This window comes from Uranotaenia lowii, chromosome 2 (assembly GCF_029784155.1).
Source record: "Uranotaenia lowii strain MFRU-FL chromosome 2, ASM2978415v1, whole genome shotgun sequence".
In the NCBI taxonomy this organism is placed as follows: Eukaryota; Metazoa; Arthropoda; class Insecta; order Diptera; family Culicidae; genus Uranotaenia; species Uranotaenia lowii.
Genome location: NC_073692.1, coordinates 203,483,634 through 203,510,173, shown reverse-complemented (window position 1 = coordinate 203,510,173; position 26,540 = coordinate 203,483,634). Strand labels below are relative to the sequence as shown.

The following is a 26,540-nucleotide window of genomic DNA, read 5'->3' as shown; positions in this document are numbered from 1 at the left end:
ACAACTGGAGGGCGCAGCGACGAAGCTGCGTCAGCAAACTTTAAACAACTCTGTATGATACAGTAAAATAAATGGCAGTCTTTTTAAGTCTCTCTAACCGTTGTGTCGCGTTTTCTGTTCCGATGACATTTCTGTGTTAAACCCTTGCGGGAGCGGGGTTTTACCTTAATTTCTAATCAGGCTCTTCTGCCTGGAACATTGGTGACCCCGACGTGATCGCACGTGCGATCACTTCAGGTTTAGGCAACGACGCCTATCAATTGTAAATTCTCCCGTCGGGGGGAGAACGGACTGAAAAAACATTCAAAGTGTTTCGGTGTGCCAAAATGGCAACGATAAATAAAGTGTAACCTAAGTGTAGGCAATCATAAGTGAAAACAAAAGTGCAAGTCTCCCACTGGTGGAAATGAATCAAAATTTGTGCAACGACGTGTTGTACTCTAAGTACTACGCTCAGTTAGTGGAAATCGAAGAGTCTGTAAGGGCTAGGCCGTGTCGATCGCGAGAAGAAGGCGCAGCCATTACAATCATCGTTTCACACCTGTTCAACTTAGCCGCCGGAGCTGCGGCTGTAAGAGGTTACGAAAAAAGATTTACTGACGAACTGGTGAAGTTAGCCGAATCAATCAGCGAGAGGCTAGAGTGGAACGTTTTGAATCCGCCGTCTATGTTTTAATTGAGCTCACACGCACCTGTGTGGCTAACCGTGTGATTAGTGCAAAGAAGAAAGTTGAAAATTCGCTCGCTGCGCGCGTAGTGTTTCCCGTCGGGGGGAGAATCCAATCAACGAAAGTGAAATCAGTGTGTGATTATGTGCCTTGGTGCCACTGCACCATCGTGAAAATAAATAAAACAAACGCGGCGAGACTTGTGTAGCTTCTCCCGTCGGGGGGAGAGCTAAACGAAAGAAAAAGCAGTAAATTGAAAAGTGACTCGCATTCCTAGTGTAGAACAATGGCCGAGGAAGAACTAAGTAAAGTGTGGATGCGGCAGTTGACTGCCCTAGAAGGGTCCGTCAACGAGATCGCGGTGCTGGTTGACCAGCGCAGCGACGCTAACCCTCCGGAAGTGGAGGAAATTGCAGTGCAAAGGGACACCCTGCGTGTTCTTTTCGACCAAGCAACAGCTGTGTTGCTGAAAATTGAAGGGGCCTCAGGTCCCTCGGCAAGGAGAGGGCCGTTACTAACTAAGGTAATGGCCGTTCAAGTGAAACTCGGCCGCTGGGAAAGACAGCATGCGAAAGCTGCCAGAAATCACCAGCACCCGAGTGAAAACTTGCTCGACCAGACACTGGCGCCAAGCACGAGTCGGGCGGATCATTTACCCCGAATCGAGCTACCCCACTTCAACGGTTCGCCGACGGAGTGGTTGACGTTCAAAGGGCGCTTTGAAAAGCGCATGGTAACGATTGGAGAAGATGCCGACAAATTTGCATTTCTCTCCAAGTGCCTTGAGCATTGCGCGGCAGCAAGAAATTCAATCGAAGCGCTCGAAAGCTCTGGCACTAGCTTCGCCGATGCGTGGGCGAAATTAGAGACGCGCTTTTACAAAAAGCGAATTGCGTACGAAGGATACTTCGTAAAACTGATCAAATTTAAAAAAATAAATGTGCCATGCGCTAAGTCCATCATGAGCCTCATCGATGCCGTGGACACTACAGTTCACGCTGCAAAGCAGATACAAAAGGATAAAACAGCGACACTGGACTGTGTTGCGAATGGAATGCTAGTAAGTCTAGCAAAATCCCGTCTGGATTCGGAAACCGCATCCAGGCTGGAGGAGAGATTAGACATACATCGTGTCTACACTTGGACAGAATTCAAGGAAGAGTTGGAGAAGCGAGCCAACCAATTAGCGTGCCGAACCGATATCGACGAATCGAAATCGCGCAACACCAAGACGGTAGCAGCAGCTGCCATCACCCAACCCCAGCGTAGGGAAATCAAAACGCAACCGCAATCCTGTTTCGCGTGCAATGAGAAAGGGCACGCGATCTGGCACTGCACCGAATTCAAAGCGCTGCCTGTACCGCAAAGATGGGATAGGACCAAAAGAGCCGGTCGGTGTTTCAATTGTTTGTCTTGGGGACACTCCGTCCAAAAGTGTTCATCCAAAAAGCGGTGTTCAGAATGCGGAGAAGCACACCACACATTGCTACATCCAGTGGATGCGGTTCCAGAGAAGAAGCCGGCGGCTGACCCAGCCGTTGTGGCCTCAGCCAGCAGTAACAACTGACTACATGGCAGTTACGTATTCTTGGCAACAGCCGAGATCAACATTAAAGGTGCGTCCGACTGGTATCGAGTTAGGTGCCTATTGGACTCCGGTAGTCAGGTGGAGTCTATCACGGAAGCAGCCGCGCAGACTCTAGGACTACCGTACGCACGGAGCGACGTGCAACTTGTTGGCATTGGCGGAAGGGTCAATGCTTCCAGAAAGATTACAACCGTAATCTCCTCCAGATGCGGAAGCTTCGCTATGGAGGTAAGTTTAGTTTTGGTTCCGCACCTTTTAGACGACCAGCCCAGCATTCGGCTGGAAGCGAAGGATGTGAGTGTTCCGTCAAACATTGAGTTAGCGGACCCCACATTCTACAAGAGAAGAGGCATCGAGATTATACTCGGTGCCCGAGTACTATTCCAGATTCTGAGCCCCAGACAAATCCAATGTACAAATGGCCCGAATCTTCAGGAGTCAGCCTTAGGCTGGCTTGTTGGCGGACTAGTTTCGCTACGGTCAACCCGGAAAGCAGTAATGACTGTTGCCACCGTTAGTACAAATGAGATCCAAGAAGAAAAGGACCCCGATGGGAAATTGGATACTCTCTTCAAGAGGTTTTGGGCCTTGGAGGAGGTAACTTCTGCGGAAGCGAAGTCCACCTCTGACCAGGTAAACCTATGCGAGGAGCACTTCCTCCAGCACACCAAGATAGGGGCAGATGGCAAATATATTGTGCGCCTCCCTTTCAACGACAAGCCCATTCAACTGGGTGATTCCTACGAGCAAGCAAGAAGACGCTTGTTCTCGCTAGAAAGGAAACTCACGCGAACTCCGGAAGTATACGAGCAATACAGAGAGTTCCTGAAAGAGTATCTGACATTAAATCATATGGAAGTTGTAGAACCAAAGGATTATCAAAAAATCCGCTACTTCATACCCCACTCATGTGTCATCAAGCCAGATTCTTCATCGACCAAAGCAGTGCATATCGAGGTGGTGGAGGATCAATCCACCGGGGCCTTCTTAGCCGCCTTGATACGGTTTGTATCAGTGCGTGGTACACCAGAGGTGATATACTCCGACAACGGCCGCAACTTCGTCGGAGCCAGCCGCGAACTTGCAGAACTGAGCAAAGTATATAACTCGGAGTTGTTCCAAAACGAACTCATAGGGATAGCAGCTGAGGAAGGAATACGCTTTTCCTTCATCCCTCCGAGAAGCCCTAATTTCGGAGGTCTGTGGGAGGCCAACATAAAAGTGGCCAAAAGACTCTTCACCGCAGCCGCTCGTGGATCCAGCTTTAATATATTGGAGATTCAGACGGTGTTCTACCAAGTATCAGCGATAATGAATTCACGTCCGCTGACCTCAATTTTCTCCGACGCCGGAGCTCCGGAACCTTTAACACCAGGGCACTTCCTAATAGGAAGAGCCATGACTACTATACCCATCCCGGCAAGCCACTTAGAGCAGCAAAACTTAGTTATGCGCTGGAAGCGCATTCAACGCCAAACCGCACAATTCTGGCGTAGATGGCAAAATGAATATTTGCAGCATTTGCGCTGTATCTTCAAGTGGACAAAAAGGCAACCTAACCTGCAGCCAGGTCAAATCGTATTGATTGGAGACGATAACAACCCCGTGGCAAAGTGGCCCATGGGAATCGTAACTCACACCAAACCCGGAAAGGATGGAGTTGTGCGGGTAGCAACGGTACGCACAGCTTCAGGTACCTACACACGAAATGTTCGGGCTTTGGCACCACTGCCCATCGACATTACCGAAAGTCAAGTAGGCGAATCAGTCGAAACATCTCAATTTGATTCTTCAGAAATAGCGAATAAACCACACCATGAAGTACGCGAGCAAGGGCCAGTACCTGAAAACGAAGAAGACCCACCACCCCTGACTATGAGTAGCAATGTTTGGAGCGACAGACTTCGCTCCAAAGGGGGGAGAAAATGGAGCGGTTAAGGTAACCCTGCATAGCGGCAGAAGTTACCACAACATCCGAAGTGGTACGTCAGCACTTAATGTGCTACTTGCCGCGAAGGAAAATAGGAAACAGTAAGACCAAACTGTGGTCGAAATAACAAACATCAAATTTGTCAGCACAAAATGTGCTATCAACGATGGCGCGGACTCAACGACCGAGCTCGCGCACCCAGCCAACCCAGCAGCAACAATGTTGCATTCATTTCGTGAATAGCAGCCAGAAACCTGAGACGCAATTCGAGATGTGGCCGTTTACAATGGAATCGCCACCCGAAGTCGCCGTGGAGAATAACATCTCCACTCACAACATTGTGGGCTACTCTGTGGACGCCCTGTTCATCATCGCGGCGATCATCATCGTCATCGTCTGGCGTTGGCGCAGGAATGCGCGACGCCTGAAACAACTGGAGGGCGCAGCGACGAAGCTGCGTCAGCAAACTTTAAACAACTCTGTATGATACAGTAAAATAAATGGCAGTCTTTTTAAGTCTCTCTAACCGTTGTGTCGCGTTTTCTGTTCCGATGACATTTCTGTGTTAAACCCTTGCGGGAGCGGGGTTTTACCTTAATTTCTAATCAGGCTCTTCTGCCTGGATCAGCTAAATTTTCAATTTCTGAAAAAACTAGAGTTACTGTTTTTTTTCTTTTAAACATCTTCTAGAAATACACCGTGTACCGTTACCCCTTCTGTCATAGAGCAGAAGTGCAACGACAAATTTTGAAGATGCTAGAACAGGGCATAATTGAACATTCGACAAGCCCTTGGTCTTCACCAGTTTGGGTAGTGCCTAAGAAGCTTGATGCTTCAGACCAAAAGAAGTAGAGATTGGTAATCGACTACCGTAAGCTAAACGCAAAAACGATAGACGATCGGTATCCAATCCCAAACATTAATGACATTTTGGACAAACTAGGTCGAGCGAATTATTTTTCTACCCTCGACTTAGCGTCTGGGTTTCACCACATTGAGGTAGAACCCAAGGCATTTTAGAACCAGAAATTAATAATTTTGAAACTGTAGCACCAGAAACATCAAAAACCTAGCTCAGGCTTGAAAAAAACAATTACTCGATCAGATTAGAATTAATCATTTAAATACCGATGAAAAGTCGAAACTCTTAAAAATCATATCCCAGAACAGTGACATATTTTTCTTAGAAGGCAACAAGCTTTCGTTCACGAGTGCAATTAAGCACATGATTAAAACGAAAGACGACATGCCAATACACACAAAATCATACCGCCACCCTTTCTGTCACAGAGAAGAGGTAAAGCGGCCGATTACGGAACTTTTAGATCAAGGCATTATTCGTCATTCGAATAGCCCTTGGACTTCCTCAGTCTGGATCGTACCCAAGTAATTGGATGCGTCCGGCAAAAAGAAAAAAAACGATAGACGATCGTTATCCCATTCCCAACATTACAGACATCCTAGATAAATTAGGACACTGTATGTATTTCACTACTCTAGATCTCGCATCTGGATTTCATCAGGTCGAGGTATATGAAAAGGACATTCCTAAAACAGCTTTTAGTGTCGAAAACGGACACTACGAGTTCTCAAGAATGCCATTTGGACTGAAGAATGCTCCATCAACCTTTCAGCGTGTTCTGGACAACGTTCTTCGGGAATATTTTGGTGTAATCTGTTTGGTTTATATGGATGACATAATAGTTTTCTGTGCGAGCCTCACAGAGCACATCGATAACCTTTCGAAAATTTTCAAAACTTTAGGAAAACACAATCTCAAGGTACAATTGGATAAGAGCGAGTTCCTGCAAAAGGAAATTGCCTTCTTAGTCCATATTGTAACTCCGGATGGTGAGAAACCAAATCCCGACCAAATTAAGATTATTCAAGAGTGGCCAATGCCCTCGAATGAGAAAGAATTGCGTGGTTTCCTAGGAATCCTAGGATATTACCGCAAATTCATAAAAGATTTTGCTAAAATCGCAAAACCTTTAACTAATGCTCTACGAAAAGGTGAAGAGTGGTGTATGGAAGAAAATTCGTCCTTTACACGGATCACAAGCCACTGACCAAGGACTCAACCTGAAAGATACCAATAACCGGTTCGTTGATAATGTATGCAGTTCCGATTTGGATTAACAAGAAACTAAAAGCAATAATCGTGTGGAAAACCGAATATAGGTAATTGTGAGGTTAGGAAGTCACCGAAAAAACCCGCCAGAAAATTGAAAAGGCTATCCAAGTCCTAATTATTACACACCATAAACTACAGGAAAGGATTACAATAATACCACCATGAAGTGTGACGAAGACTAAATAATTCTTGAGTTTGTTCAAGACATAGTTGTATCACTAAAAAGTGGATATCATGACAGACTCAATCAACTTCAACTGAAGATGACGCAGAGGCCACGTTGCATATCCCATCGAAATTACCTACTTATGGAATTGAGCCGACTTATGTGTCTGAGTTTTTTGCTACAAGCAAGAAGAAGCCTGAGATAGCACTCAGAAGATGCGGAGCTTCCCCCCATTCTACCATCAAAGAAGCAATCAGTCAAATGTCGGTCACCCCAGATCAAGCTAAGGCCTACATCTGGTGGGCACTATCGGGTCACCAGGCCAAACTGACAGATTACTGGACATCTTACGGCGTAGAGTTTGGAAAGAAAGGCGAAATGATTTCCATCGCTAATATCATTGAAGGGAGGGTGGAAGCTGATAATACGCTGGTCGTTGCAGAGGGAGATGTCGAAGCTCCCAATAAAGAGGAGGTGCTTTGGACGCTTACGCTATTGATGGCACCATTCCGAGTCAACGGGAGCATTCGCACGGATTATAGAAAAATCCTGACGACCCGTATCAAAGACTCTCTTGCGGAATATCAGGTCGAAACGAAGGAGCAATTCTCGTTCGATACATACTTCGCATCCCGTCTACATTGGGAGCAAGAAGAGGGGTATTCAAGACTAATCGCAGCAGTGGATATGTTCTTCACCATGTTCCCACAAGATGAGTACGCAAAATTGAGAGTCTGCACTCTTAGCGAACGCTATAAGAATTGCGCAGCCTTGACTGGAATCGAGTATATCAGAAAGGTGATAGGCTGTAAGATGGGAGAGCTCATGGTATGGATGTGGGTTGAAGATATAATCAGAGAGGTTAAATTAATCTTTCGTAAAGGAGAAGAGCTCGAGAAGATGAACTCATATCTTCCGTATATTGCCAGCATGCGTCTAGCGCAAAAGAGCCCGTATTCCGCCTCCAACTGTCCCAACTTACACTACTTCATCCATTTCGCTGGAGCTCTGATCGGACAAGCAAGATCTCAAAAAGCACGTCAGCTCCCAGATTGTAATATTGTAAATTCCTTATTCAACGCCCAAGTATTTGCCTATGCAAAATCGAATCGTGTCGGCTGGGCTCCAGGCTTCCGTCTTAAAGGGGACGCATCTCTCCTGAAAACTGTTGTTCCTATAGATGAAGCAGCTCCTATATCAGCAGACCAAGTCGGAGCACCGGAGCCAGCCGATGCGGATCCCCGAAAATGGTGGAGATACATCGCCCAATTTAAGGCCAGTCTTCCAGCGCACTGCCAACATGCTGAAGGCTAGAGGATTTGGAGCTCCTCGAGCGGATACTATCGGAAAGTATCTGAAGGAGTGGGCAGCCGGTAGAGAGTGAGATACCCGTGAAAAAAAAAACTTTTCGGCTTCCTACAACGTTGAAAGAATATTAACAAGAACCTAAAAGCAATAACCGTGTGGAAAACCGAATATAGGTAATTGTGAGGATAGGTAGTCACCGGAAAAACCCGCCAGAAAATTGAAAAGGCTATCCAAGTCCTAATTATTACACACCATAAACTACAGGAAAGGATTACAATAATACCACCATAAAGTGTGGCAAAGACTGAATAATTGTAAGTATCGCGTCACTCATGAAAAGATGTTCGATTGTTATATAAAACGATCTTAAAATACAATTTCAGCTTGAGCTGTACGACTGCTACAAGACATAGTTTTCGTCACGCACCGATCCGAAAAAATACACCTGAACAACTGGTAAGTCGCTCAAGCAACATTCTAAAATGGAATCTAAGAATGCTGAAAAGTCTGGCGCTTCGGCCCCAGCACACGAGCAAAAGAAGAAAAAACCTTCATTTAAACCCAGAAAGGGACCCATCTCTCGAGATGAACCCTCACACCAACCCGACCCGCGCACACGCCGGCGTCCTCAAATCGATGGCGAACCCGATTTCACCCTTAAACATCTCTCAACAACTTTCACGACCCCACGCAATGATCCTTGCGACATTGACGCCTTTAGCGTCGCAGATCTAGCGGCATTGGGATTCAGAAAAAAAGTACCGGATCTGAGATTCAACTTCTCCGGTTATGTTGATCTGATTGAGTCAGTTTACAAAGACCTTGTCTCACGCGACCGTTACTGGATTCGCGGAGTATCAGAACCAATGTGGGCATATTATTGCACTCTACTACTTTGGGAGCGTCTTATGTTCATACAGGCAATACAAGGGGATATTGATCAGACCCACTACATCGACTTTAAAAGCCAACTCCCTACGAAGAAGGCGATACCGCGAGCGATAGCAATTCATCTCTAATCGCTAGGACCGGTAACCGATCCCAATGGTCGAAAGTGGCATATCAATGTTCCGCACTTTTCTGACGAGGAGTTTAATGACGTACCCGGATTTTACGGCCAAGTCGATGGTGATACTCATTACATAAGTTAAAGACGGATCTACAAAATCACCGATGCAACCGACATCAGAATCATCATCAGACGCATCAAGCTTCCCACGACCGTCCATAACCAGCTACCCAACATTGCACGTGCCGAAGACGACAACAAGGTGTCATCTTAAGCCAGCCGGCCAGCCAGTCAGCCAGCCAGCCAGCCATCATCGTGAGAAATAATTGTATGCATGTTTCACAAGAAAGGTTAGGAATAGAGAGCTAATAAATAAGTGTGATCCAGAAAATAAAGACAATTCGTTTAGTGATCGTCGTGGTAATTAATTTGTATTTATTTTTTAAAAATTCGAAATGGCCCCGAAAGCCTTTAATTGGCGCAGTCGGCGCGGATTTCGAAAAGTGTATTCTACCGCCGTGAGTGCTTCCGCGAACGAATATCGTGCGAATTGCGTGGAATATCTTTTTGAAACCCGTAGAATCTAACGCGAACCGCGAGTGTGGTAATTAAACTAAACTCCGTTGGACTGCTAGGAAGTAACGTAAGTAATTTTATTATGTATAACCCCTAATTAACTAACAATTTGATGACAGTGTAAAAATACTAACAGTAAAAATACTAACAAGTGATTTTTTTTGTTTGATTAAATAAGTGAAAGTGATAATCAAAAAAAAAATCGAAATGGATAATCAAGCTAGATTGGCTGAACTACAAACTGCGATTATTGATCGCGACGATCAAATACACCAGCTTAGAATGGAATTGCAAGGTGCCGTGGAAGCTGTCCAAGCAGCTCAGGCCCAACCACTTCGTTATCAATTACCCCAACCAGTTGGAGGTACAGAAGCGATTTTGAAATCACTCCACGTTGATCACTCATTACAGTGATAAACGTGACGAAATCTCCCTGACTAGGGATTTGTTTAAACTAAATCAATCAACTCCCGCGAAGATTTTTACAGTAAAATTTCGCATTCAATTTCATTATTAGTGAATTTACTGAATTTGAATGAAGAAAATGAAGACGTCAAACAAGCAAAAAACACATTTTATCAGGGGCTTGGATTAAAGGTATTTCTTGCAGGTCTGAAAGAACCACTTGGGCTTATTATTAGAGCTCAAGCTCCAAAGACATTAAAGGATGCCTTGAGACTTTGTTTAGAAGAGGGAAATTATAATTACGTTAAAAACCCTTACAAACCTGCACCCACAGTTCCACCAAAACCAAACTATTTACCACCAAATTTATTCCAACCCTCAGCGAGGCTATTGCAACCCCCACCAAGATATCAACCAACTCCAAGACCACATCCATCAGCCTTCCAACCAAGACCGTTTCAACCAATGCCTAGATTTTTCAATCCACAACCCAAACCAACTCCTATGGACGTTGACCCATCGATAAGGTCACGTCACATGAATTACATAAATAGACCACATTACCAGCTAGAACAGGAATATGCATGGTACTATCCTCAAGACCCCTCCTTACATTTGTACGGCGAACATAGTGACCCAATTAACAGCGCTGAAATGGAACAGCAACAACCAGATCAAATTTATGCTGACACAGCAGAGGCAACGACCAGCGAGCCATCATCAGCTGATGTGCCACGAGATGAAACAGATGATCTAAATTTTCAAGCGGTCACACGTTTACTGCCGCTAGCGTAAACAATTTCATACCGTACATCATAATTGAAACCACTAAAGGCCCTCTACGATTTCTTATCGATACAGGAGCCAATAAAAATTATATCGACCCAAACCATGTTAATTTAGAACGTTGTAAAACTACAACACCATTGCGTGTTCGAAATGTAAGCGGTCACATGAAATAAACCGCTTCGTAAAATTCAATCCCTTCTCTCAATTTGAAGACCTAGAAAAGTCAACATTTTTTGTATTTCATTTTCATCCTTTTTTCGACGGCTTAATTGGCTATGAAACGTTGAAAAATGCCAAGGTGAACATTGCAACTGAAACAAATGAACTTCAATTCCCAAATGGAAAAATTAAAATGTATAGGAAATATCCCGACGTCCAAAACATCCATTTGAATTCACACGAAACTAAAGTTATCAGTCTACCCATAGATTCAGTCTCCAGTGGAGATTTCTTGCTTGAAAACGATCATGTACTTCAATCACAAGTGATGATTCATTCTGGATTGTATAGTGTATCTGATAATCAAGCTCAAGTAGTAATTACGAATTACTCGAACGAGGCCTGTAGAATTAGATTGAACGAACATTCTTTGAAACCAGAAATTGAAAATTTTGAATGTGGAACACGAACTTCAGAAAAACCTATCATAAAAAAATCTCTTCTCGAACAACTTCGACTCTCGCATTTAAACGATGAAGAGCAAAGTAAACTTGTAAAATTAATCCATAAATATGAGGACGTATTTTTCATTGAAGGCGACAAGCTTACCTTCACCAGTGCCATAAAGCATAACATAAAAACAAAGGACGATTTGCCAGTGCATGTGAAATCTTACCGATACCCTTTTTGTCATCGGGAAGAGGTGCAACGGCAGATTTCCAAAATGCTCGAACAAGGTATCATTCAGCATTCTAGTAGTCCCTGGACGTCACCTGTGTGGATCGTCCCGAAAAAATTAGACGCTTCCGGACACAAAAAATGGAGACTAGTGATAGACTACAGAAAACTGAATGAAAAAACCCGATTTAATACACTTAACAGTGGATTTGAGCCTTTCTTTCAGATTCAAAACATATTTGTTTTGCGTGTTTTAATCCATAACGGTAGAATGTTTACAAAAATCACTTTTGTAAATGATTTTCGTTAAATGAAGCTATCAAACGGAATAAACTGTAAGGGATAAAAAAGGATTTTTGAAAAACTACACGATTTTTTGTTACAATCGATAAAAACGATTTTTTTGTTACGATCGAGAAAGAAACTCAAAAATAAATAAACGATTATTTTATAACAAACAAACGCCTGCACGATTTCTCGCCTTTAATTTACATATTTAGGAAGCGATGGATCGAAAAGCCGTAATGAACTATACCTTTCTGAAAAAAGGCAAAACATACCAATCAAAATCACTTAAGAACATGAAAATAAAATTAAAGATTACAATATAAAAAAAGGCTCCCAACCATGTGTTTCAAATAATTAAACATTTGCTCTGGGTAACCTATGAAGTGAAGACAGCGAAAATAAGTATCAAGGATTCTAACATAGAGTCCAATTATAGGTAAAGTATATTTTCAAATTTTTATATATCATCAATTTTGAAATTTTTAGTTAAGTAAATGGTTTGTCGGCCTGGTCTACATGCATAGGTATACCGATCATAAAAAAATACCGATCAAAATCAATTAAGAACATGAATATTAAATTAAAGATTACAATATTAAAAACTGTTTTAAGATAAATAAGTAGTTTTAATTTAATTTAATAATTTCATCTTTAATTCAGAATCTGACTTTGGTTTGGAATCTCAATTCTGACCCTCGATTTTTAATCTGAATTATGAAATTGAATACTGGGTCTCAATTCTAAATCACAATTATGAATCTGAGTTCTGAAACTGAATTTTAAATCTGAATTAGGAATTCTAAATCTTAACAGGATCCATACCTGATTCAAGACCTTAATCTGAATTAGAAATTGAGAATCCAAATCAGAATCTGATTCTTATTCGGAGCATTGAATCATAATTTCTAATTAAAGTACAATTTTTGTTTAATTTTTTTCTGAATTTAAAATCAGAAAATTTAAATTTGAAATACAAATAAGGATTAGGTATATGCAGAATTTTGATTCAATCTTTAAGTTTGAAATTTAAATCTAGAAACTACTTTAAATCTAAATTCTGAACTGGATCTTAATCTGAAGCCTGTGTCTGCATGATATTTTAAATGCTAATTACTGAGTTCTAAAGCCTCCTACATCTTAATTCTGCCTGAATCCTGAATCTGAACCGAAAAAAAACTAAATCTGGACTAATAGTCTTCAAACTTAACTGAAATGTGATGTCGTATGTATATTTACTCTAAATATGAATTTTAAATCTGATTTCTTATTTCAAAACTGCAATGGAATCCAGAATCTGAATTCAAAATTAAATTTTCAATCGAAATTCAGATTGAAACACCGAAATTCGGCAATTCATAGTTTAGAAACCACTACACAAATTTAACTTATTTAGGTCTTTTTGAGTTACCAAAAGTGTTGTGCTTAATTTAGTAAAAGAAATTTTTGTTTTGTTAAATTTATTACGTTCAAGTTATGCGTCTAAGTTTAATACACTTGCAGCGAACGAAAAATCGATATATCATATTTGATCCTCAATTTATTAATTCAAAATATGATTCTGAACTTAATTAAATAATTATGAATCCGAATCAGAAAGTGACTTTGGATCTTAATTTTACATTAAAATTCTGAAATGAAATCTGATTCTTAATGTTGGATTTGTTTTCATACTTAATTCTAAATCAGAACTTTTAAATTATGAATTAAAAGAAGGGTTTTAGCGGTTTTTTAGAACCAATTTCATTATCATTAATAACAATATAACGTAAATCTGCTCTTAAAATGTTGAATCGTTGGAATCAGAAATGTACATCAATCAAAAATCGTTAATAAATCTCATCCATATTTTTGTTGTTGTAAATTTTTAAATAAACCGTCTTCTCATGCATTGATTTTGAGTCTATGCTGTAGTTATGTATCGCTAGAACAATAAAAATTTCATCCTCTCAAAACGGGAATTTCTATCTCCGCAAAAAAAGAAAATAGTAGGTTCCTAAATGGGTACATTTAAAAGGTTTCTAAATATGGAAATTCTCGTATTTTGGTCAATCGGGCAAGCTTAAAGCACCAGGGTAGGTTCAACAACAGACAGCGGTTTTCTCACGACGTCTTACAGATCTTCCTCATCCGGAAGTGCGCTGTCCTGTGCCCTCTTGCAAGTCCTTCTCGATCTGTTGCTGCAAGTCTTTGTCCATCTTGGCCTCTGGCGAGAGCAGTACGGGCTTGGCGACATACTCCATAGTGGTATCACCGACTAGTGAGAAAATCGGATCGAAGTTGTAGTTCGAATTGGCCGAGATGTCGTAGTACTGCAGACTTTTTTTCCGGTGGAACCCGATAGCTTTAGCTTTCCTTTTGCGGTCCTTGATGTTGACCTTGTTGCCGCACAGCACGATTGGGTTTCCACAAACTCGCGTCAAATCCCGATACCGGATGGGCCCGTTTTTGTAGGAAGGAACCCCCATTTCGGATCGACTTTGAAAAAAAATTCCTCTGGAAACGAACCTTTTTGTTTTTGTTTGTTCCTTTTTGGTTAACTTTGACGTTGTGCACGACGATTTCGAAATAGTCAGATCAACTGAAAGTGTGTTAATAGGGCTGAATGTTTAAAGTTCAAAAGTCAAGACAAAGATATCAATAGGGTGTAAAAGCATCCATATTGAATGGAATTGAATCAAGTTCAATAAAGAAAAACTCCATTAATTTAATTAAGATTGGAAAGCATTAATTAAACACTCAGCATTATGCTACTAACACTACCAGTGGCAAATAGGGCTGTTGATGGTGTGAGTTGTAGATTTATTAATCTTATCGTTTTGTTTTTGTTTTTCTAAAGTGAAATAGTGTAGCGCTTAATTTCATTGCTTTGAAGCTCTGAATGGCGAATTTCAAATTACGAATTCGAATAAAAAATTGTAATTTCAAATTTTATCTTGAGTCTGAATCGAGTATTTTAATTTTAATTTTAAATATGATCTAAGCTAGGAATCTGAACATTGAATCATAATCTGAATCCGGATCTATATTTTAAATTTAAATGTTGGATTTTAAAATATGAAGATTCTCAATCTGAATTCTGAATATTAATACTGAATTAAGAATTTTAACTGGAAATCTGAATATACATTACTATTCTGAGTTAATTTTTACCTTGGGTTGGTGGCGGAAGACAAGGCTCGTAGTCACCATTTGCTACTTGAAAAATTAACAAAGAGAGAAATTCATTAGATATAATCATAAGTTACTAAAACAGTGTTGCTATGAAGCAATTTCTGAGCAATTCTCTATTATTACTTAGAATTTAAGGAGAGCGCGTTTTATTTGCCAGTTTTACGCAAAATTGATCGGTAAAATTGAAAGCGCATGAACTTTTTCCATGTAGAATTGTGATAAAAGGTCGATTATTATAATTGATTCCACAGTCAGTTTTGGTCTTCACACAATTAAAAGATAAAATGAGTTTGAAGTTGAGTCAGAATATTCTATTTTATAAAATTCAAAAACCGAAAATAGAACTAATTATCTTAAACAAGCCCTCATTGAAACCCTTTTCAGTCCAGATGGTTGCATAAGATACTTTTTATCTTCTCTTCAGAACCTCCTGTAGGTGGGCCTTTTAACACTTATAAGTTGTTTTAATAAGGTATATATATATTAAAGTTGTTTTATAACGAAGTTGAAAAGTACCTTCTAGATTCTAAAAAACTAAAAATGATACTTGGGGAAGATTACCATCTGTTGAAAGGGTTTAACTATTTTATAACAGATTTATTAGATTTTCTCATAGTTTAACTACAAATTCGATTAAATTTTAGAGGCTTTCATAATAATCAGAACAATCCAAGACATTTAGGCACCAATTTTTGAAATCAGGACAACTCGAGAGTTTTTAAAAAATTAGGACGGTCTCGCGAAAATCAGGACAAATTCTGAAAATCAGGTTACCTGGCACCTCAGAGCACAAGAGAAACAACAACAACAACTGAACAATTGTAATGCACGCAAGAGGTGCCAGGTGTCCTGATTTTTCTGGACTTGTCCTGACTTTCGAGAGGTTGTCCTGATTTTTCTAAAACTTTCGAATTGTCCTGATTTTTGAAAATTTGTTTTCAAAATGTACTGAATTGTCCTGATTGCCAAAAAAATCTCAAATCTCAGATTTTTGGATTTTAATCTGAATTTTGAAACTTACTATTGGATCCGATTTTTTTTTAAATTAAGTTTAAAATCAGAAATACTGGATTAAACCAAAGAATTCAACAGCTTGAAATTAACGCGTCTGTACAAAAAAATCACTTTAAACTTTGAAACAGTTGATAAAATTAAATTGGGTGAAACTTTTTGTTGATGCATTTTCGTTGGAACAGGTTTGAACGTGAAATTACGCCTATTAAAAATAGGGTTATTAGGGTTATTTATTTAAACATTTGCTCTGGGTAACCTATGGAGTGAAGACAGCGAAAAATAAGTATCAATGATTCTAACATAGAGTCCAATGATCGGTAAAGTATATTTTCAAATTTGTATATATGATCAATTTTGAAATTTTCTGTTTAGTATATGGTATGTCGGGCTGGTGTCAACGCATAAGTATATCGATCATAACATAACATCATAACATACCGATCAAAATCAATTAAGAAGACGAATATAAAATTTAAGATTACAATATAAAAAAAAATATCTCAATGTCAACTTTTTTAACATTATTATATTTTTTACATGAGAACTACCATTATGATTGCAGTTTTTCCAAAAATTTATTCAAAAGCAAAAACTAAAATAATTAATTAGGTAACCATTAAAATGGTAAATGAAAATGAGCGTGTGAAGAAATTGATATGGTGTGCTTCGTTCTCCCACACGCGCCCCTTCGTCGTTTTGTCCTTCACAGAGCAACCTGAATATATTGTTGGGAGAATCTCGAAGTAACAATCACTTTCGTACCATGCAGTGTGGGCATGACGTACTCATCAACGACTTTATTAATTTCGGGGTCGTACCCCTTGGTTAAAACCAATTTTATGTTTATAATTCGGAGCTTCGGTTCCGAAATTTTTGAAATGGTTCGGTTTCAAACTGAACCATTAAAATGAAAAAAATTACTACCATAGGCCGGGAAAATTTGAATTGTCGTCTTCCTCCCACACGTTTTCTGTCACGATGACATCAAACCTGAGTGGGAGTGAAGCCTGTCTGTTCTCCCTTCCACACATAGACAGATCCATACGTTTAGATAGCATGCGCGTATCTATGACGTCACGTATAATTTGACGTCATAGACACGATAATCTTGATTTTAGTGATTGCTGGTTGTGGCTAGCAAGCTAAATTGACACGTTTTTTGGAGTCATGATTTGATGATAATTACTATGAAAATTTATTTTTCAAACTATTTTGTTTTTTTTTCTTTCTTTTATAGGACGAAGAAGAAAAAAAATCAAATTTTTTAAGCTAAAAATCATTTTTATTGTACTGCCCAGTTTCGCAAAAACGTGCAAAAAAGTTTACAAAAAATCACACCAATACACACAAATACACAGACATCGTCTAAACTCGACGAGCTGATTCGATAGGTACCTATAAAGGTATATCTAAGACCCATAATTAATGATCTCCCAAATCGACCGATAACTATACCTTTCTGAAAGAAAGGCAAAAAAATATCTCAATGTCAACTTTTTTAACATTATTATATTTTTTACATGAGAACTACCATTATGATTGCAGTTTTTCCAAAAATTTATTCAAAAGCAAAAACTAAAATAATTAATTAGGTAACCATTAAAATGGTAAATGAAAATGAGCGTGTGAAGAAATTGATATGGTGTGCTTCGTTCTCCCACACGCGCCCCTTCGTCGTTTTGTCCTTCACAGAGCAACCTGAATATATTGTTGGGAGAATCTCGAAGTAACAATCACTTTCGTACCATGCAGTGTGGGCATGACGTACTCATCAACGACTTTATTAATTTCGGGGTCGTACCCCTTGGTTAAAACCAATTTTATGTTTATAATTCGGAGCTTCGGTTCCGAAATTTTTGAAATGGTTCGGTTTCAAACTGAACCATTAAAATGAAAAAAATTACTACCATAGGCCGGGAAAATTTGAATTGTCGTCTTCCTCCCACACGTTTTCTGTCACGATGACATCAAACCTGAGTGGGAGTGAAGCCTGTCTGTTCTCCCTTCCACACATAGACAGATCCATACGTTTAGATAGCATGCGCGTATCTATGACGTCACGTATAATTTGACGTCATAGACACGATAATCTTGATTTTAGTGATTGCTGGTTGTGGCTAGCAAGCTAAATTGACACGTTTTTTGGAGTCATGATTTGATGATAATTACTATGAAAATTTATTTTTCAAACTATTTTGTTTTTTTTTTCTTTCTTTTATAGGACGAAGAAGAAAAAAAATCAAATTTTTTAAGCTAAAAATCATTTTTATTGTACTGCCCAGTTTCGCAAAAACGTGCAAAAAAGTTTACAAAAAATCACACCAATACACACAAATACACAGACATCGTCTAAACTCGACGAGCTGATTCGATAGGTACCTATAAAGGTATATCTAAGACCCATAATTAATGATCTCCCAAATCGACCGATAACTATACCTTTCTGAAAGAAAGGCAAAACCATCGAGGATCGTTATCCGATTCCGAATATAACAGACGTTCTCGATAAGCTAGGCCGTTCAATGTATTTCACCACACTCGATCTCGCCTCTGGTTTTCACCAGGTCGAGGTAGAGAAGACTGATATTCCAAAAACTGCATTTAGTGTCGAAAACGGGCACTATGATTTTTTGCGAATGCCCTTCGGCTTAAAAAATGCCCCTTCAACATTCCAGAGAGTTATGGATAACGTATTTTTTTCTTATTTTTTTTTTTTTTTTTTTTTTTTTTTTTTTTTTTTTTTTTTTTTTTTTTGAAATATAGAATTAATGTTCATACTGTATGAAGCCATAACAAAACTTAATGAGAATAAAACTGATTGCAAACTTTTGCTCAGATTTGACTCCAGATTAACAGCGATTGTTACAAGCTCTATTTGCCATTGTGGACTATTGTACCCATTACCATTCTTAGACAGAGGAGTAGTGAAAGTTCCAGTACGATCAAGGTTCAACATAGAAAGCTTCGAATTTTCATTCAGTTCATTTGCAGACATCTCGTCTGGGTTGAAGAGCTTTTGTGACTATCACGAAATCGACGTATTGCCAGTTGCACACAGTGTCTCTTGTCTGATAATAAACCATGACCAAAGAACAGTTGTATACAGGTGTTGCCTCACTGAAGGCAGCCCTGTCAGAGATAACTGAGGCTGAGGCAGCTGAATTTGAAGTGCACTCCAGGACGCTACAAAACATGAGTGCAAACACGTCAAATGCCGAGGACATAGTCATAAAGTCGATGACAGTTGAGGAGGTCGTGGCTCTTATTGGGAGTCCTCAACTTGATTATTATAGGCTTCTAGGGGAATTTGCAAAATTAGTGCCTGATGTGCTAATCCACCAGAAGCCTGGTGATCAAAGCATGATGCATGACATCATGTGCCATATCTTATACAAGATAGGTCCATCATCCAGGTCTGTCAAAAAGGGGCAAGACAACGACAAAAATTGGAAGCTCAGAATAGTCACCAAGGTTACAAGACGTGACATAAATGATTTGCATGTGAAGTTACAAAGGCGTTACAATGAAGGTCTCAGAGGCAAGGATCAAGTCAAGTTTGAGATAGGGTCCCTAGGGAGGGTAGGAGAAGAAATTCTAGACCCGACACTTTTTAGATATCAAGAGGCAATTGATTACTGGATGTCTAAGTCATACCATGGGCTCGAGGGTGCAGCAGCACAGATACCGCCTGAAGAAGAACATTGGATAGTGACTTCTACGATCATGATCTGCACTTACAAAAATCACAGCCCTCCAGAAACCCATCCCATTGCCAGAAACAACACGATGTGCCTAACAATAAAGCAGGCATCATTAGCAGCACTTTCACACCTGAATGTCATAACTAGATATGCCATTGAGAAGAAGGGCGTAGTCGTACTTACCCCATTGGCAGGAGCCATATTCTCACGTGATAGCGTGAAGGAGATGTTTCAAATTAATGAAATAGTGCGTGAGTTCGTGACAATGGAACACTTCATCGCATGCATAAACACTAGTGCACAGTCTGGAGGCCATTTGGTGCCTACTGGCAGGGGTGACATAGCAGCAGTATGTGCATTAGTGGCAACATCAACACTAAAAGACACGGCTGTTAGGAAATCGATTGTAACTAAGACCATCAAGCAATATGTGACTGCTAGAAGAGAACACAACAAGGTGATTTTCAGGATATTGTGTGGGTTTGCAACTGGTGGGGTGCCACTAGGTTGGGACTTTGACACAATAATGAATGAAATGGAAGCTAGTAAAGTTTCAGTACGCAAGATGAGGGAAGCAGCCAAAGAGACAGCTATTGTAAGTGGACCATCATCGACGGGTTTTCATTAAGTGCATCGTCAAGTGGAATCTCACATTCTTTGATTGCGACCTCAGAAGAACCGAGTGAGATTATAATGCTAATTACCGACAGCATTAGTGAGATCAACAAGTTCATCAAGGAGCCAGCTGTTGCAGAGTACAAGAAGAAAGAAGTCACTGAAGAATATGTGATCAAAAGTGTGAATATTACAGAGAAGATTATAACTTGTGTTCTGCAGCAATTACCTATGAAGATATGTGACACTTGTGACCTTTCTGCAAAATGTGCACTCAACTCAAAGCCTTGTATATGTCATTATGAACCCGGTGATTTAAGGAAACCAAATAAAGGTCACTCTAGGTGGTTTTATGATCTCATTGTTGGAGGTAAGATTAGTGTTGACGATGTACTTTCTACAAACAGGTCGATAAGGTTATATAACAAACTTAGGGATGTGTTCAAACTTAATATTATGGATTCCCTTATATTGGTTAAGGCATCTACATGTAGACTGTATAGGGATGCAAGACAGTATATATTATTGACCTGGGGTCATGATATATATGTACCGCCGTGAGTGCTTCCGCGAACGAATATCGTGCGAATTGCGTGGAATATCTTTTTGAAACCCGTAGAATCTAACGCGAACCGCGAGTGTGGTAATTAAACTAAACTCCGTTGGACTGCTAGGAAGTAACGTAAGTAATTTTATTATGTATAACCCCTAATTAACTAACAATTTGATGACAGTGTAAAAATACTAACAGTAAAAATACTAACAAGTGATTTTTTTTGTTTGATTAAATAAGTGAAAGTGATAATCAAAAAAAAAAAAATCGAAATGGATAATCAAGCTAGATTGGCTGAACTACAAACTGCGATTATTGATCGCGACGATCAAATACACCAGCTTAGAATGGAATTGCAAGGTGCCGTGGAAGCTGTCCAAGCAGCTCAGGCCCAACCACTTCGTTATCAATTACCCCAACCAGTTGGAGGTACAGAAGCGATTTTGAAATCACTCCAAACTCCTCAAATTATCAGGGACATTGGCAGCTTTGATGGTAACCCTGTGAAGTTACACAGTTTCGTTAAATCAATAGATAATTTAATCCCTTTCTTGGAAGAGGCTAGGAACACACCTATCTTTCCAGTTTGGATGCAAGCAATCCGGACAAAAATTATAGGAGATGCAGATACTGTACTTGAAATTTATGGTACTTCTCTGAATTGGGAGGACATGAAAAGCACGTTGATCACTCATTACAGTGATAAACGTGACGAAATCTCCCTGACTAGGGATTTGTTTAAACTAAATCAATCAACTACCGTCGAAGATTTTTACAGTAAAATTTCGCATTCAATTTCATTATTAGTGAATTTACTGAATTTGAATGAAGAAAATGAAGACGTCAAACAAGCAAAAAACACATTTTATCAGGGGCTTGGATTAAAGGTATTTCTTGCAGGTCTGAAAGAACCACTTGGGCTTATTATTAGAGCTCAAGCTCCAAAGACATTAAAGGATGCCTTGAGACTTTGTTTAGAAGAGGGAAATTATAATTACGTTAAAAACCCTTACAAACCTGCACCCACAGTTCCACCAAAACCAAACTATTTACCACCAAATTTATTCCAACCCTCAGCGAGGCTATTGCAACCCCCACCAAGATATCAACCAACTCCAAGACCACATCCATCAGCCTTCCAACCAAGACCGTTTCAACCAATGCCTAGATTTTTCAATCCACAACCCAAACCAACTCCTATGGACGTTGACCCATCGATAAGGTCACGTCACATGAATTACATAAATAGACCACATTACCAGCTAGAACAGGAATATGCATGGTACTATCCTCAAGACCCCTCCTTACATTTGTACGGCGAACATAGTGACCCAATTAACAGCGCTGAAATGGAACAGCAACAACCAGATCAAATTTATGCTGACACAGCAGAGGCAACGACCAGCGAGCCATCATCAGCTGATGTGCCACGAGATGAAACAGATGATCTAAATTTTCAAGCGGTCACACGTTTACTGCCGCTAGCGTAAACAATTTCATACCGTACATCATAATTGAAACCACTAAAGGCCCTCTACGATTTCTTATCGATACAGGAGCCAATAAAAATTATATCGACCCAAACCATGTTAATTTAGAACGTTGTAAAACTACAACACCATTGCGTGTTCGAAATGTAAGCGGTCACATGAAATAAACCGCTTCGTAAAATTCAATCCCTTCTCTCAATTTGAAGACCTAGAAAAGTCAACATTTTTTGTATTTCATTTTCATCCTTTTTTCGACGGCTTAATTGGCTATGAAACGTTGAAAAATGCCAAGGTGAACATTGCAACTGAAACAAATGAACTTCAATTCCCAAATGGAAAAATTAAAATGTATAGGAAATATCCCGACGTCCAAAACATCCATTTGAATTCACACGAAACTAAAGTTATCAGTCTACCCATAGATTCAGTCTCCAGTGGAGATTTCTTGCTTGAAAACGATCATGTACTTCAATCACAAGTGATGATTCATTCTGGATTGTATAGTGTATCTGATAATCAAGCTCAAGTAGTAATTACGAATTACTCGAACGAGGCCTGTAGAATTAGATTGAACGAACATTCTTTGAAACCAGAAATTGAAAATTTTGAATGTGGAACACGAACTTCAGAAAAACCTATCATAAAAAAATCTCTTCTCGAACAACTTCGACTCTCGCATTTAAACGATGAAGAGCAAAGTAAACTTGTAAAATTAATCCATAAATATGAGGACGTATTTTTCATTGAAGGCGACAAGCTTACCTTCACCAGTGCCATAAAGCATAACATAAAAACAAAGGACGATTTGCCAGTGCATGTGAAATCTTACCGATACCCTTTTTGTCATCGGGAAGAGGTGCAACGGCAGATTTCCAAAATGCTCGAACAAGGTATCATTCAGCATTCTAGTAGTCCCTGGACGTCACCTGTGTGGATCGTCCCGAAAAAATTAGACGCTTCCGGACACAAACAATGGAGACTAGTGATAGACTACAGAAAACTGAATGAAAAAACCATCGAGGATCGTTATCCGATTCCGAATATAACAGACGTTCTCGATAAGCTAGGCCGTTCAATGTATTTCACCACACTCGATCTCGCCTCTGGTTTTCACCAGGTCGAGGTAGAGAAGACTGATATTCCAAAAACTGCATTTAGTGTCGAAAACGGGCACTATGATTTTTTGCGAATGCCCTTCGGCTTAAAAAATGCCCCTTCAACATTCCAGAGAGTTATGGATAACGTATTTTTTTCTTATTTTTTTTTTTTTTTTTTTTTTTTTTTTTTTTTTTTTTTTTTTTTTGAAATATAGAATTAATGTTCATACTGTATGAAGCCATAACAAAACTTAATGAGAATAAAACTGATTGCAAACTTTTGCTCAGATTTGACTCCAGATTAACAGCGATTGTTACAAGCTCTATTTGCCATTGTGGACTATTGTACCCATTACCATTCTTAGACAGAGGAGTAGTGAAAGTTCCAGTACGATCAAGGTTCAACATAGAAAGCTTCGAATTTTCATTCAGTTCATTTGCAGACATCTCGTCTGGGTTGAAGAGCTTTTGTGACTATCACGAAATCGACGTATTGCCAGTTGCACACAGTGTCTCTTGTCTGATAATAAACCATGACCAAAGAACAGTTGTATACAGGTGTTGCCTCACTGAAGGCAGCCCTGTCAGAGATAACTGAGGCTGAGGCAGCTGAATTTGAAGTGCACTCCAGGACGCTACAAAACATGAGTGCAAACACGTCAAATGCCGAGGACATAGTCATAAAGTCGATGACAGTTGAGGAGGTCGTGGCTCTTATTGGGAGTCCTCAACTTGATTATTATAGGCTTCTAGGGGAATTTGCAAAATTAGTGCCTGATGTGCTAATCCACCAGAAGCCTGGTGATCAAAGCATGATGCATGACATCATGTGCCATATCTTATACAAGATAGGTCCATCATCCAGGTCTGTCAAAAAGGGGCAAGACAACGACTAAAATTGGAAGCTCAGAATAGTCACCAAGGTTACAAGACGTGACATAAATGATTTGCATGTGAAGTTACAAAGGCGTTACAATGAAGGTCTCAGAGGCAAGGATCAAGTCAAGTTTGAGATAGGGTCCCTAGGGAGGGTAGGAGAAGAAATTCTAGACCCGACACTTTTTAGATATCAAGAGGCAATTGATTACTGGATGTCTAAGTCATACCATGGGCTCGAGGGTGCAGCAGCACAGATACCGCCTGAAGAAGAACATTGGATAGTGACTTCTACGATCATGATCTGCACTTACAAAAATCACAGCCCTCCAGAAACCCATCCCATTGCCAGAAACAACACGATGTGCCTAACAATAAAGCAGGCATCATTAGCAGCACTTTCACACCTGAATGTCATAACTAGATATGCCATTGAGAAGAAGGGCGTAGTCGTACTTACCCCATTGGCAGGAGCCATATTCTCACGTGATAGCGTGAAGGAGATGTTTCAAATTAATGAAATAGTGCGTGAGTTCGTGACAATGGAACACTTCATCGCATGCATAAACACTAGTGCACAGTCTGGAGGCCATTTGGTGCCTACTGGCAGGGGTGACATAGCAGCACTGCCGTAATCTGACAATCTGACGTATGCGCCAGCGAGTAAAATTTTCAGTACGGAGCTTTTTGCAAAAACGTTTTTTTATTGAGCCTCCGAACAAATTTCAATAATCAAATCTGTACACTATGAGTTTAAACGATGACAAAACATGGCCAAATACATAATTTGTGGAAAAAGGTTTATTAACGGAAGTTATGTTACTAACGTCATTTTGTTGTGGAAACAGCTATTATTTTTCACTGTTTCTAAGACCAAATGACGTACATCCATCGTAGCATGCGACAAACCATTTCCAGGTATTTTCTTTCACAATCAGTCAAATATTCGCGACTCGCGGAGCTGTCCTGAGGATAATCCGGTAATAGAACAGGTTCCTGGACTAACGAAGCGTATTCTTCAATAGGTTATCCAACTTCCGCGAATGGAACGTCGGTGGATTGTCGATTGCTTCTTCAAGTCGAGTTTTGTATTGGCTTGACAATTGCTCTAGCCAAAACAAAAACTGGAATTTGATGATTTATATAATATTGTTAGTAAACTCACCGCTCATCAAAACTGATAAGGTCACCTTCAAATATTAGGAAACAGGACAGACCTTTATGTCGGCTGATGCATTCCATGCGGCGGTCGAGCGAAGCATGAAGAAAGTCAGGGGAACTCTACACGTTCTAGGACTTTGTTGAGTGTGTAAAGCAGTCTAATGTTGAAATGGAACCATTTTTATCCGTAATGAGCTGCAGCGACTTCTTTTAACCCAGCATTCAGATGAAACAATCTGTTCTGAGTAAACTGAAACCTCGCCCGAAACTGTGCGACGTGAAACAGGTTCGATTTACGCGAGGATGTTTCGATTTCAGTTACAAGACACGTTTTGGAGGAGAATTCTGGAAAGTTAAACTATTTACTCAACCGCAGTTGAAGGAAGTACAAAAGCCAACATTCAGTCTTCAATCAACTCTCCTATTCAATAGTTTGGATAGATATATCGAAAAGTCAAGAAAGAAATATATTATTGAAAAACTCTGTCCTTTGATGCCAGAAGACAAACGACATTATTAGGAAGATCATGAAGTCAACGATAACATTGATGAATTCTGAATATTGATAATATCATTCCTGTCAACAATTTAGAAATAAATTAGAAATAAATCCATTATATCATTCTTCCTCTATAATTAATGTATACCTTATGAAATTGAATCAATAATCTAATAATCCAACCAGCTTGTCAATATTTTCACATATTATCTTATCATCAGGTTAGAAAAATGAAGTCCTATTGTGTATGTTTCTTGCAAAAAAAAAGTTCGCACTAAAACGCGTCATTCATTATGCAAAAAATATGAAACACAAGGACTTAATTAAGACCCAAACCCACCTCCTTCCGCCCTTCCCAACCTCCTCGTGAATAGGCAAAGCCTTTGACACCTTTTGAAATTAATAATAATTTTACAAGTATAATGGTATAAAAGTTTTGTCCCTCATTTCTATTAGCCCTGAAGCTACCACTAGTAATTTACTAGTAATTTTAATTCGTAGAATTACAGAATTAGACAAAGACAGTCTTTTATTATGGTCCTCACACTCACTGTTACTTTGAGACGTAATCAAAGCGTTGCAAACATATTTTTTATTAAACTTACGTCACTTTGAGTGGAAATGGCGCATACGTCATTTTGTTTTCATAATATTATGTTGGTATT

General features: G+C 39.6%; 4 protein-coding genes and 1 pseudogene across 5 annotated transcripts in view; 2 read left to right on the top strand and 3 right to left on the bottom strand.

The window, feature by feature from the left end:
• LOC129744533 (vacuolar protein sorting-associated protein 54) overlaps window positions 1-26,540 on the bottom strand; it is a 149,283-nt gene that overhangs the window by 107,587 nt on the left and 15,156 nt on the right. The gene's annotated exons all lie outside the window — the stretch shown is intronic.
• The window catches only part of LOC129744534 (cytoplasmic dynein 2 light intermediate chain 1), a 140,634-nt gene that overhangs the window by 108,654 nt on the left and 5,440 nt on the right, over window positions 1-26,540 (bottom strand). The window lies entirely within an intron of this gene.
• On the top strand, window positions 9,587-10,579 carry LOC129742269 (putative uncharacterized protein DDB_G0294196). Its single transcript, XM_055734144.1, has 2 exons — window positions 9,587-9,743; window positions 10,167-10,579. Exons 1-2 carry the CDS (start codon window positions 9,587-9,589, stop codon window positions 10,577-10,579), a joined length of 570 nt encoding a protein of 189 aa, XP_055590119.1.
• On the bottom strand, window positions 13,481-26,214 carry LOC129744535 (GTP-binding nuclear protein Ran-like; annotated as a pseudogene).
• Window positions 21,025-22,242, top strand: LOC129742268 (putative uncharacterized protein DDB_G0294196). The gene is made up of 2 exons (XM_055734143.1): window positions 21,025-21,181; window positions 21,830-22,242. Exons 1-2 carry the CDS (start codon window positions 21,025-21,027, stop codon window positions 22,240-22,242), a joined length of 570 nt encoding a protein of 189 aa, XP_055590118.1.

Excerpts from the sequence above, each read along its gene's own strand:
- LOC129742268 (XM_055734143.1), top strand. The coding sequence starts at position 21,025 with ATGGATAATCAAGCTAGATTGGCTGAACTACAAACTGCGATTATTGAT. Across the intron at positions 21,182-21,829 it reads ATTACCCCAACCAGTTGGAG|CGAGGCTATTGCAACCCCCA; the intron begins GTACAGAAGCGA and ends TCCAACCCTCAG.
- LOC129742269 (XM_055734144.1), top strand. The coding sequence starts at position 9,587 with ATGGATAATCAAGCTAGATTGGCTGAACTACAAACTGCGATTATTGAT. Across the intron at positions 9,744-10,166 it reads ATTACCCCAACCAGTTGGAG|CGAGGCTATTGCAACCCCCA; the intron begins GTACAGAAGCGA and ends TCCAACCCTCAG.